The following is a 12,985-nucleotide window of genomic DNA, read 5'->3' on the forward strand; positions in this document are numbered from 1 at the left end:
AGGGCTCCATCGTGTGCACTGCTCCCAATGTTCTTATCTTCAAAGCTCCCACAGAACATCCAACAGAGCTCTTAGTACTCAACGGCTCTTCTAACGCAAAGTTTCCAAAACCCTCTCCAAAGCAAGTCAGAGCTTCTTTCTGAGAGATCTCCTCTGAGAGAGAGAGAGAGAAAATAACACAATCATCTAACTACCTCACTAACTACCCTGCTCTCTCTCTCTCTCTCTCTCTCTCTCTCTCTCTCTCTCTCTCTCTCTCTCTCTCTCTCTCTCTCTCTCTCTCCCCTACCCTCCCACCTGTGTGTATGTGTGACTTTCATTAAGGGGCTGTCTCTATGTCAGTCTTTGTCTTTATCTCTGCCTCCATCATGTATGTTGTTTCACCTCACAGTTCTCTGTCATGGTAACTAAATGCCAGCTCTTCTGACACTAAACACACAATCATCTCTGCCACTTAGTTCCCTGTGCTAATTCTGTGCTGCACACAGAATCTGTCAGTCTCAGACTTTATCTCCGAGTGTCCAGTGTAACCGAGAGGCACACCCTTCCTATTCTTTCTCCTTACATCACCCACCAAGTAGTTAGTCCCTGACTCCATCAAGGAGTTTTTTTTTTTTTTTTTTTTTTTTTTTTTTTTTTTTTGGCTTCCTCAAAGTTAAAGACAGAGTCTGTGCAGGTATCTCTGAGAGGATTTTGTGTGTACACGTTTAGGGGAGACGTAAGAAAATAGAGGAAAAGCCTCCCACTCTCACTACCATATCACAAGAAAACAAAGATCAAGGCACCATAGGTAACTTTTCCATCAGAACTGATAGGCTGCATCCCTTCTAACTCTCTCCCTGTATTCATTCAAGAGGCTTGGAATCACTAGATGTGATGAAAATGATAGACTAAGTGTGGAGGTGAGGCCAAAGAATGTGCTGAACATGATCCTGCAGGATGTTTGTCATCAAATGAGCTGAGAAAAAGCATACAGGTTCCCAGTGACTATACTCCCAGCCAACAGAGGTCCAGGCTTTTCTTTCAGGCCATACCTTATTCTGCTACACTTCCTGCCTGCTGCTCTGCCTCTCCATATGTACCAGCCCGGCTTTCTCAAGTCTCTCCTCTCCTGTGCTGCTTTTTACCAGTGATGCTCTGATTTGTCCTTTATTTCTCTGTCAATCATTCCTGGACATTCAGTATAAAAATAGTTGCCTCTCTTCCTTCTTTCTGGTGGTCTCTCTTTTGACTATATTCATTCATTCATTCATTCATTCATTCACAGAATGACCACTATGGCTGAACTCACCACTCACAGTGATGACCACAACTACACACCACAGTGATGGCAACAACTGACCACCATAGTAACCACTATGGCTGAGTCTCAGTGAAAACTACAAGTGACCATCACCATGACCACTGTGGCTGTTAATTACAGTGAAAACTACAACTGACCACATTAGTGACAACGACAGTAATGAGTATGACCAACTATCACAGTGAACACTGCAACTGACCAGCACAGAGACCACTGTTAGTGACCCTTACAGTGAGCACCTAGCTGACCATATCAACGGTCACCACAGTGACCACTATGACTGACCATCACAGTGAACAATACAGCTGAGCACCCTAATGACAACCACAGTGACCACCATGTTTATTGAGGTGGTCATTTGTAGTGTTCATTGTAATGTTTAGTTATCCTCCCTCCCTCCCTCCCTCCCTCCCTCCCTCCCTCCCTCCCTCCCTCCCTCCCTCTCTTTCTCTTTCTCTCCACACAAATACATGCATACTATATTCGTATATGTTACAGTATTTATACACACACACACACACACACGGATCTGTGTGAATGCACGTCCATATGTGTAGGTGCATGTGTGCAGGGGATATACATGGGATTGCATGTTGAGGCCAGGGGACAACCTCGGTGCCATTCTGCAGTCACACTCCTCCGTTTGGTACAGCATCTTTCCCTTGCCTTGGACTTGCTGTGTAGGCGAGCCTGATTGGCCAGTGAGTACCAGGGATCCTCCTGTCTCCTCCTCCTCTTCTGAGCTGGGATTACAAGCATGTGGCATACTTGTCTTTTCTTTTTTAACAAAAAAGGTTTTAGGCATTTTATCAACTGAAATTTATCCCTAGCATGTTCATGCACAAGGAGTCTAGAAGCTGACATCGGTGTGTCTCACCATTCTTCACTATTGTGATATTTTATTTATGTTTTAATAAACAGAGCTTGCCTAAAGATCAGAAGGGCAAAGCCAAACCACTTGAACTCAGGCAGTGGTGGCACACACCTTTAATCCCAGTGTTTGGGAGACAGAGGCAGATTGGTCTCTATGAGATCAAGGTTACCCTGGGCTACACAAGATCAATGCAGAAACAAATCCAGGCGATGGTGCCTCACACCTTTAATCTCAGTACTAAGGAGTCACATGCTTTTAATCCCAGCACTAGAGGGAACATAAAATGAGAGGAGAGAGGCTTAGTTTTCTTAGTTGGCTTAGTCTATGGTCATCCAGCCTTGGTTGAGGTAAGACTTCTCTAGTGGTTTGGTTGCTTTGCTTTTCTAGTTTTTGGGTTGAACCCCAATATCTGACATTGGGTTTTTATTATCTGTGTTACACGCCACATTATTTATTGAGGCAGGGTCTCTCAATGAACCCAGGAGCTTCCCTGATTTGGCTAGTCAGGCTAGTCATCTAGTCCATGGAATCCCATCCCTGCCTCCCTTACAGTGGGGTTACAGGTGAACTGCCACACCCACTTAGGTTTTCTGTTGGTGATGATAATCTGAACACTGGTTCTCACAGTTGAGCAGCAAGCTCTTTAATCCACTGAGACATCTCTCTATACCTTTATATATATATATTTTAAGTGCTATTAAATATGCTTTCTTAGTTGTATAAGGTTCTGATACATTCATTTGAATGTTCTGGGCTCCTGACTACTTCTTTGGATTCTGACCATGGAAACACAGCTTTCTTTCTCCTGTTATACACAATGGTCGCTAATTGTGAAACACATGGGTTGCTAGACCTCAGTGTTAACTTTTTTAAAAAACTCTTACAATTTATATATTACTTTCCTCTAGTAATGGGAATAGCAAGAGTTAGCTGGCCTTAATGTCAAGGCTGTTATGATCTTGCTAAAAATACATTGAGATAATATAATAAAATCTAACTAGGTGGTAAAGGACATCTATCAAAAACTATGCTAAATTTGGCAAAGGTTGATCAGAGATTTTTATTTGTGTCTATAATTACAATGCTAGGCTAGTTGTAGTTTGAGTCTTTCACAATTACAAATAACCCTAGGAATATAGGATCTTTGTGTTACTAGGTATCTCAGTCAAGGTTCTATTGCTGTTAAGAGACACCATGTCCATGGCAACTTTTACAGTGAAAATCATTTAATTGGAGCTGGCTTACAGTTTCAGAGGTTTAGTTCATTATCATCATGAACTAATGGCAGCATGCAGGAAAATAGGGTGCTGGAAAATTAGCTGAGAGTTCCTCATTCGAATCAGCAGGCAACAGAAAGAGATACTGAGCCTTGCTTGAGCATGTGAAACACCAAAGTTCACCCCCCAGTGACATACTTCCTCCAACAAGGCCACACCTCCTAATCTGTGTCAAGCAAGCAATAACCAAACATTCAAATATATGAACATATGGGGGCCATTCCTATTAAAATCACCACAGTAGGTATGTCAGTGGGTATAAAAAATACCATTACTTTGCTATTTATTTCTTCCATACCAGCAATATATAAGCATGTAAATTTAATTGATAGGATTCAGCGTGCTAAACACGAGTTCATGGTCACTTCCTGCTTCCTACACTTTCTAAAATTAAAAAGGAGCTCCCAGGATAGCTGGATACACATCAGCTATAACACTGAGAATGAAATGTGTCTAGTCACAGTGACTTTCGGTCATCAGATTGCTGACATCCTGAGGGCCAAGGCTGGGCATGCTAATCTTCTACACTTATCCACGTCTTAGGTATTCCCGAGATTCCTCCCCAGCACTCAGTTCAGAAGAGGAGCTACTGTATATTCCTGCAGGAAGAAGGAAAAGTCCTGAACAGTTCTAGTCTGTGTTTGCCACTAAGCATAAGGACCTGAGTTCAGATCCCCAGTACTGTGTAAAAACCTGGGTGTAGCAGTGAGCATCTATGATCCCAGAGCTGAGGAGATATAGACAGGAAGGTCCCTGAAGGCCACTCACCAGCCACCCTCACTGTATCAGTGAGTTCCGGGTTCAATGTGATACCTTTGTCTCAAAATGAGGCAGAGAGATAGAAGATGATATTTAACATCAACTCCCGGCATCTATACATATGCACAAATAGAAACCTGTATGAGTGTGGGGAGGGATAGTCCTGCCAGCCTGTGAGGGAGAAGACAGGTAGGGTTGGGTAATCCTGCAGCCTGTGTGAGAAGGGTAGGACAGACTTGCAGTTTATTTGGGAGGCATAGAGACAATGCCGTCAGCAGGCCAACCTTGCCTTTATCTGAGCTGTTGGTCAAACTTGCTCCAGAAACTGTCCTAATGCTGGGGCTGGGCCCAACTTTGCTCTGGTGGCCATTTTCTTCTGTGATTGTTTCTTAGACCTCATGCCCTTTCTGAGGTTATTTGAGCACCATCTGCTTCCATTTCTGTTTGCTATGGAGTCTTGGGCATGGTGGGTGACAATCTTTAAGGTCTCAGGGCCCTAGATGATCATGTGAAATGAAGTGACCTCTCCTCCCAGGATCAATTTCATCCTCTTTACTTGGGTGAAAACTGTAATCCTAGGGTTCATACAGCAGGACAGAAGGCCGAAACAGCATCTGTGGAAGACTGTGGTCCAGCTAGCCTGGCATACATGTCAATGAACAAGAGGTTAGGTCTCAAACAAAGTGGAAGGTGAGGATAGGATGAGCACCTGAGATTGTCTTCTCTCTCTGTCTCTCTCTGTCTCTGTCTCTCTCTGTCTCTCTTTGTCTCTGTCTCTCCCCTCTCTCTCTGTCTCTCTCTCTTTCACACACACACACACACCACACACACACACACACCCCTGTTTCTGTCATGTTAACAATGGATGAGTATATCTACTAATAAGATCCATTGATTGACAAGCTTAATCCCCAAAACTGTATGCAATGATTTTCCTGCATTTGCCAAAAGAATCAAGTAAAATTCAATGCACAGAACAGGTCTCAGGGATCCATCATACAGAACAGACTCAGAGCAAAACCCATTAAAAATCAATAGTTTGAAATCAGATGCCCACAGCCTATCTTGCTCCCTGGGCTTCCTTACTTGACTGCCCGGTGACTGAGGTGGATTCCTCTGAGCGTCTGTGTCCATTGTCAGAATTATCTTTGGTAAGGTCTGCATGAAGGAAAGAAAGAAAAGTCCCCTTAAGCATCTTAGTGTAGTCGAACTTGCTTTGGACCTCCAGCTCCCAAATAATGACACAGAGACTTCTTATTAATTATAAAAGCTTGGCCTTAGCTTAGGCTTGTTCCCAACTAGCTCTTAAAACTTAAACTAACCTGTTCATATAAATCTATGCTCTGAAGTCCTGCCTATCCTCTCCTGCCTAGCTATTGGCCATTCAGCTCTTATTAAACCGATCAAAAGGTGCCTTAGGCAGGTGAGGTAAAAGAGAGGCACATCTTCACCCAGTGTGACCAAATACTCCACATCATCTTAGTGGTGACAGCAGGCACACACAGCAGGGAACACCAGAGTCTGAACATTAATTAGGAAGACTCAAGCAGTCAACTCAATGCTGTACGCTGTTCCTTGCAAGGCTATCAGTTCAAGGCTGAACCAACAACTGACCACACAGAGATGGTCTCTTCTAGCAACTGACAAGCATCTTGTCTGTACCCTCATTCTGGTTCTCACTTTCCCACACCCTCACCTACCTCTTTTTTACTCCTACTTTGCTCCATAGCTTTCTTCTTGGCTCTGTTCATCATCCTGTTCTTCATCTGTTCCCCGCGATGGACCTCTTGGTCCTTGGTATGCTTCCCTGCCCATCTCTTCTCACAAGTATTTTGGTTCCCTGATATTTTTTCTCTCTTCTTTCTCCCCCACCACATACACCTGCCTTCTCTTAATTTAGAAAAGAAAGCCTGGCCTCACCATTTATTAGCCTCCATTTCTCAATTCTGCCTTTAAATTTCCCCACTACCTTCTTCTAAGGTGAAAGTTGGCTTTTGGCCTCTTTCTCTTCCTGCCTCCACCTGGCTACCTGCACTGCCCCAAAGGATCCTGATGACTTGTCTAAGCCTCTTGCCTGGGAACCTATAGCAATTACGTCAGTCCTCCTTACCTATTATCTCAGAGTCCTCATTGTGGTCGGTCCTTGCATGGGTCTGATGTTCATCATCCAAAAAAAATGAAGAATTTTCTTGCTTTATATTTTCCATAGGCACAGAACAGGGGCTAGTGTGGATCCCATGGCTGGGTATCGCTGCTCCTGGTCCAAATTACAATGCAAAAGTTATTTTCAGGGACTGGGGAGTCTGTTCAGGCTGCAAAGTGTTTGCTGTGCAAGCATGAGTTCGATTCCCAGGATCCGCGTAAAAATGACACCTAACGTGGCATCCATTTGCAATCCCAGCACTCAGGAGATAGACAGGTGGGTCCCAGGGCATCACTGGCCAGACAGGCAGTCTAGACTAGTCAGCGAGGTCCAGGACAAAAACAAAAAGTGCATAATAACTGCAAAGCACAACACAAGCAGAGGTTGACCTCTGGCCTCAGCACACATGCGCACACATGCACATACAGACCAGTACACATGTAAATGATGTGGGAGAGTCTTCTGTTTGTGTTGATTTCATTGGTTAATAAAGAAACTGCCTTGGCCCATTTGATTGGCCAGCCCTTAGGTGGGTGGAGTAGACAGACAGAATGCTGGGAAGGGAAGTTAATAAATTGCCATGCCTCTGCTCTCTGGGTCAGACACGATGAAGCTCTGACCCAAGATGGACGTACGCTAGAATCTTCCCCGTAAGGCACCACTTTGTGGTGCTACACAGATTATTAGATATGGGTTAATCAAGATGTGAGTAAGAGGCTGGAACTAAGGGGACAGGCAGTGTTTAAATGAATGCAGCTTGTGTGTTGTTATTTCAGGGCATAAGCTAGCCAGGCAGCGGGAGCTGGGTAGGATGAAAAGCAGGCCTGCCCGCAGCTCATCACTACACATGTATGCACACAAACACTCATATACACTCAAAGAATTTTCATTTAATTCTCTAGAAGATCATTTTGAATACATGATTAACTCTCTCCCCCCAATCTCCCTCCCACTGTGCTCTTCCCTTCCCTTCTACCCAATGAATCCTTGGAGAGGTAGTTGGTTTTGATATTGTAAAAAATAAAAATTAACAAGGCAAGGCTATACACACTTGTGATCCTGGCACTTTGAATACTAAGACGGGAGGAATGTTAAGTTCAAGGGCAACCTGGGCTATATAGCAAGACCCTCTTTCAAAAAAATAAAGAAAAAAATTAAAATTTTAATGGCAGATTAACATTCATATATAAATGTGGTGTTAAATGATTGCAAAGAGAAACTATCACTTAGATTTAAAAAAAAGCAGATGACCAACACCCCAGAGGTCTCTGGGTGTCACATTCCACTGTACCGAACATCATTGTTTTTCAAGACAGGATTCTTTGTTGCTTTGGAGTCTGTCCTGGAACTAGCTCTTGTAGACCAAGCTGGCCTTGAACTCACAGAGATAGGCCTGCCTCTGCCTCCCGAGTACTGGGATTAAAGGTGTACACCACCACTGCCCGTCCTGAATGTCATTCTTAAAGTCAACTATCATCTTCAGTTTCAAGACCTTGTTTATTTTACTACTTATGTAACCAGTATAAAATAAATCATAACCATGTTATCTTTTTTCCCAAAGAAGTCAAATACTCCCAGATTTATATATGAATGTATGTGTGTATATATAAGTAATACATGTGTATTAATATGTTTGTGAGTTTTTTGTATTATTATTTTTGTTGTTATAGAAATATCCTGACTAATATGGGCAGTAATGGCACACGCCTTTAATCCCAGCGCTTTGGAGGCAAAGGCAGGTTGTTCTCTGAGTTCAAGGTCAGCCTAGCCTACACAGAGAGTTCCAGGACAGAGAGCCAGGACAGGCCATGGCTACACAGAGAAACCCTGTCTCAAAAAACCAGGAAAAAAAAGGAAAAAAGAAATATGCTGATTTGCTCTGTTTTAATTATTTGGCTTTTAAGATAAACAGTGCTGGGAGCATTGGTTCTTATTTGTATTTTGAATCATTTGCTTTCAGACAGGGTTGCATTGTAGCCCAGGCTTGCCTCAAACTACTTAGCCAAGGATGACCTAAAAAACTTGACCTGCTATTTTTTTCGTCTTCCTCCTCTTGAGTGCTGGGACGGAGGTGCATGTATTACATCCAGCCTTTCCTGTGTGTCTATCCTCTCCTCTGCTGAGGAATTAATTGTTCAGCTCTGGGATATGCATTTTCAAACTTCAGAGATTACATCCAACTCTTTCCCCAGATCACACGGTTTCCAGAACCAGCAGAGCCACAGAGACAAGACATAGCAAATGAAGGAGCCTACAGAGAGTGGGTGTGGTGGGATGTGGTGCTAGGGTACGAGACAAGTGATGGGGACAGGAGCTTGGGTGCCAACCTTCTTTGTCACTCTGACAGTGCGGAGTGCTGAGAGCTGCAGAAGGCACTGGGCTCTAAAAGCCCCACAAACTGGTTTGCACCTATTTTATTTTTGTGTAATGTAGGTGAGTGTTTTTCCTGTGTGGTAGTTTGTATATGCAGTTTCTGAAAAGGTTGGAAAAGGGTGTTTTTTTGGGTACCAGCTGCTAAAATGGTGCACTTTCTCATGTTGTTCTGGTCAAAACTCCAGAACTTAAAAACAAAAACCTATCAACTGCTAAAAAATCATTTACAATTATCCTAGGCAATAATCTGAAAACTTAATCAGCACTTTACTTTTGCAGGGTCCCATAAAGAAAACATCGCCCCCATGACAGCAAAAAGCAATTCTAAAAAACGAGGCCCCTTCTCCCAAAAAAGTTTGTCCTCAGGGTTGGGAATACTGTTTAGGGGTTGCTGATTATTACTTGTATCAGGTAGAGGGTTGGGGTGGAACCTATGTTTGTTAAAAAAAAAAAAGGATAATAATAGTGGGTAATAGAGTGAATACTTGTGAGCTATTATTTATGGATAATGCATTGGTATAGTTTTTTTGTATATTGATACAAGTTCAAACTATATTTGTTATTTCTATTTATAATATTTGTACACCTTTGCAAAGTTATTTTGTCAGATTGCATATACGCATGTTTCTACCTCTGTTTAGGACATTTTGTATATTGATACTTTTAGGGTATAGTTTCATATTGCATTATATATTATTCTTACCTTTAAACAAGATACTTATACATTGTTTACATTTTGAAGTAATTGTCCTCATTTGCTGCACATTTGTTTGCAGATTATTTACTATTCTGACACGAAGTCTTAGTTTTTAAATTATACAGGTATTAAATATTATAGGTCAATAGGTGTTTATGTTTGTGATACATACAGTCAGATTAATTAGGTTCTTTAGATACATAGAGATTGTATTCTGCCTACATAGGTAATCTTCAACCACTTCAAAGAGCTGTAGAATATGGCATTTAAATAGCTTAGGATTCTGTTGACATGAGACATGATTGCTCCTGACAGCAGCAGTCTATTCTCGAGAGTATGTTGAGCACTGAAGACACTCCACTATGGGTTTGTTTTCTTCTTGGCACAATTGGCCTTTGGGCAAGAAACTGCCAATGCCTCAACCACTGACAAAGTACATGGGATCCAAAAATGGATAAACAGGAAACAAAAACAAGAAAAAAGACCATCAAATCTTTCCAAGACAGGATAAGAAGGCTCTAAAAAATTTCCTGCCTCTAAAAATGGTCTGTCAGTTACGCTAGGCATTATCCAAAGTTGGTTGCTTCAACATTGCAAATGAGACTTTGGGTGATTGCTCAGGTAGCTAATAGTCTTCATCATATTCTGCTCGCTTTGGAAGCTGTTTGATGGCACTTCCTGCCTACTTGAGTAATATTATCTCCCTTCTCAGGCCTTCGATGGGGTTGAAGATTAGGTAATTGTGGTTACCTTTCTCTTATAATTTAGCCAAGCTTATTTCCTATGCAAGATTTAGACTCCTTGAAATAGATTGCTTATTAAAACATTTGTCATGTATTCCTTGCTTAATATTGCTTATGTTGTTTGTAATTTTATACTTGATATCTGTTCCTATTGTATATAGTTTTGTATTGGGTGTGGATTGCTCTTATTTAGTCAAAAAGGGGAGATGATGAGGAAAACCTTGTTCAGTTATCTTTAAGAGGTGGAGCCCAGTTAAGGCATTGGTTTTCTGGGATGGGGAGGGGGATGGGGGACATGTGCACCTTCCAGGTGTGCTCTCTCTGTGTCCTTTCCCAAGGTGCACTGCTGTGCTTGGATTTCTCATTTCCTGTTTCATGAGTTTTCCCCTTATAATAAATAAAATATAATTTTTTAGCCTTAGCTAGACTGGTTATTTCGACACTGGAAAGGTCACTGCGTGAGAATTTTATATCCAAATGAACTGCTGGCTCTGCGCACAGGCCACAGCTGAGCTGGGCTGAGGGAAGATGGGTGCCCGCGCTGTAAGGGCCAAGAATTCTATAATAAACGTTGTGAAAGTTGTAATTAAATTAGTGCCAAATAAGGTGAGAGAAGCCCTAAGTCACTGGGAGGTGGGGTGGGGCGGGGGGGGGCATCTGTTACATTATTGAACAGAAGATGCCTAAACAACCTGTACATAGAGACCTCCTTTGGGTCTTTGGAAGGGTTGAGGTGGAAAGCATGAAAGGAAACAAAAAAATGTTTACTATTCTAGAAAAGCAGAGAATAAATGTAAAAATGGAGAAAACTGGTTTGAAAGTGATCCAGTAATTATCCCCCTACCCAGCTCTCTCCCTCACCAGACTGAACATCTGTATGCATGAAAATACTTTCCTAATTTCTAAAGGAACCAAGTGAGTGGTGACCCCCAGCACCTAGATGAGGCAAGAAAATAAGAAAAGATACATTGAGGTTGGCAGAGGGCAACTTTAAACAATGTCTAGCCGGGCGGTGGTGGCGCACGCCTTTAATCCCAGCACTCGGGAGGCAGAGACAGGAAGATCTCTGAGTTCGAGGCCAGCCTGGTCTACAAGAGCTAGTTCCAGGACAGGCTCTAGAAACTACAGGGAAACCCTGTCTCGGAAAACCAAAAAAAAAAAAAAATGTCTAACCCCAAGCATTACAGCATGGAGAGAGATACATGCCAGCTAAGGGCAGCAAAAAAAAAAAAAAAAAAAAAAAAAAAAAAAAAAAAAAAAAAAAAAAAAAAAAAAAAAAAAAAAAACCCCAAAAACAAAAAACACCAAGAACCAAGTTTGACTTTGGACCTCAATGTTGGTTCTGCCTCAGTGAACCTAATACTAAGCAGGCCCCTATGAGGTTCAAGTCAGTACCTATGACATGAGTCTCCAAGCCTGCCACGCCATATAGTCCTAGGCTCTTGACCAATGGCTTACCTCAAAATCTAGGCCTATTTCCTTTGTAAAGGAATAGGAAAAGAAGAACTTTAAAGATATAACAGATATAACAGAAAGCTTTCCAAATGTATAGAAAGTTGTAAATGTCCAGGTAGAAGACAGAAGGTATCCAGTTTGACTTAAGTCATAACAAATGAGGTTGAATTCATAATTAAAAATAATGTGTTTAAGAAAAAGGACCCAGATAAGATGTCTTGCTAAACTAAAAGTCAGAATTTATATTGCAATTATAACTAAAGACCATATGCAGGAACTTAGCCAGCATCCGGATTCCATAGTGAAAAACTTTCCCTTTCTTTACAAAAGGATGCCCAACCTCAGTGTTTCTATTCAATAGGACTATGGATAACCACGGGACCACAAGGGTGCCCAGCACCATGGTTAGGGAACAAAAAACTCCAATGAGATGTCACCTCACACCAGTTAGAATGGCCATCACCAAAAAGACAAGCGAGAGGAAGTGTTGGTGTTGTGGAGAAATGGAGCCTTGTACGTGTGAGTGGGGTGTATGTGCCTACAGCCATTAGGAAAAAGCAGTATGGAGTTTCCTCAAAAACAACTGAAAACAGACCCGTAATGTGATTAGCCAGTCCTCTCTACTGCACACAGAACTCAAGGGATTAAAATCAGTCTGTTAACGAGACACCTGCACCTGTTACAGCTGGACAAGCTCCACGTATGGCGTCAGTGTAAACAGCTGCCAGCATCTGGAGAGAACGTGGTGTTCACACAGGGGAGACTCCCAGACAGTCTTAAAATGAAGGAGACCGCATCAGCGGAGACAACATGGAAGAGCAAGAACACAGCATGAAGCCAGCCAGGCCCAGAAAAGCTAAAGCTACATGATTTCACGTTAGGTGGCCTGGGAAAAGGTCCGAGGGCAGAGGGAGTAAAGTAAGACTGGGGAGGGGGCTGAGGCCATAGTGGACATAAAATTTCAGTCAGGAAGAATAAGTTCAAGACGTCCATTATATAACGCAGTAAGACTAACAATATATTGAGTTCTCAAGAAATTGCTGAGGTCATACATTTTAAATATTCTTCCCATGAAAATGTATATGAGGTAATAGACATACCTTGATGCAGCCTCTTCACAGTGCATATGTAAAACAGCATGCTGCTTCTGAAATGAAGTGTGTGCGTGCGTGTGTGTGTGTGTGTGTGTGTGTGTGTGTGTGGTACTAGGATTGGACCAAGGACCTCACACATGCTAGACAAGCATTCCACCACTGAGCTACACTCCTCCCAACCCCAAATATACATGACACTTTTTTCAATAGTCAAGTTTGAAAACAGTTAAGATTTTTTTAAACAAACAAAGCAAAGCTCTAACAAAC

The 12,985-nt window shown here is 42.2% G+C and overlaps 1 protein-coding gene across 1 annotated transcript in view; it reads right to left on the reverse strand.

Moving 5' to 3' along the window:
• Positions 1-12,985, reverse strand: part of LOC119821947 (nuclear autoantigen Sp-100-like) — a 74,477-nt gene that overhangs the window by 35,128 nt on the left and 26,364 nt on the right. The window contains exons 10-11 of the mRNA XM_038341034.1: positions 6,324-6,470; positions 5,300-5,371 (exon numbers count right to left, since the gene is read on the reverse strand). Of these exons, the coding sequence (XP_038196962.1) occupies positions 5,300-5,371; positions 6,324-6,470 (219 nt within the window). The remainder of the gene's footprint in view (positions 1-5,299; positions 5,372-6,323; positions 6,471-12,985) is intronic.

This window comes from Arvicola amphibius, chromosome 8 (genome assembly GCF_903992535.2).
Source record: "Arvicola amphibius chromosome 8, mArvAmp1.2, whole genome shotgun sequence".
Classification (NCBI taxonomy): domain Eukaryota; kingdom Metazoa; phylum Chordata; class Mammalia; order Rodentia; family Cricetidae; genus Arvicola; species Arvicola amphibius.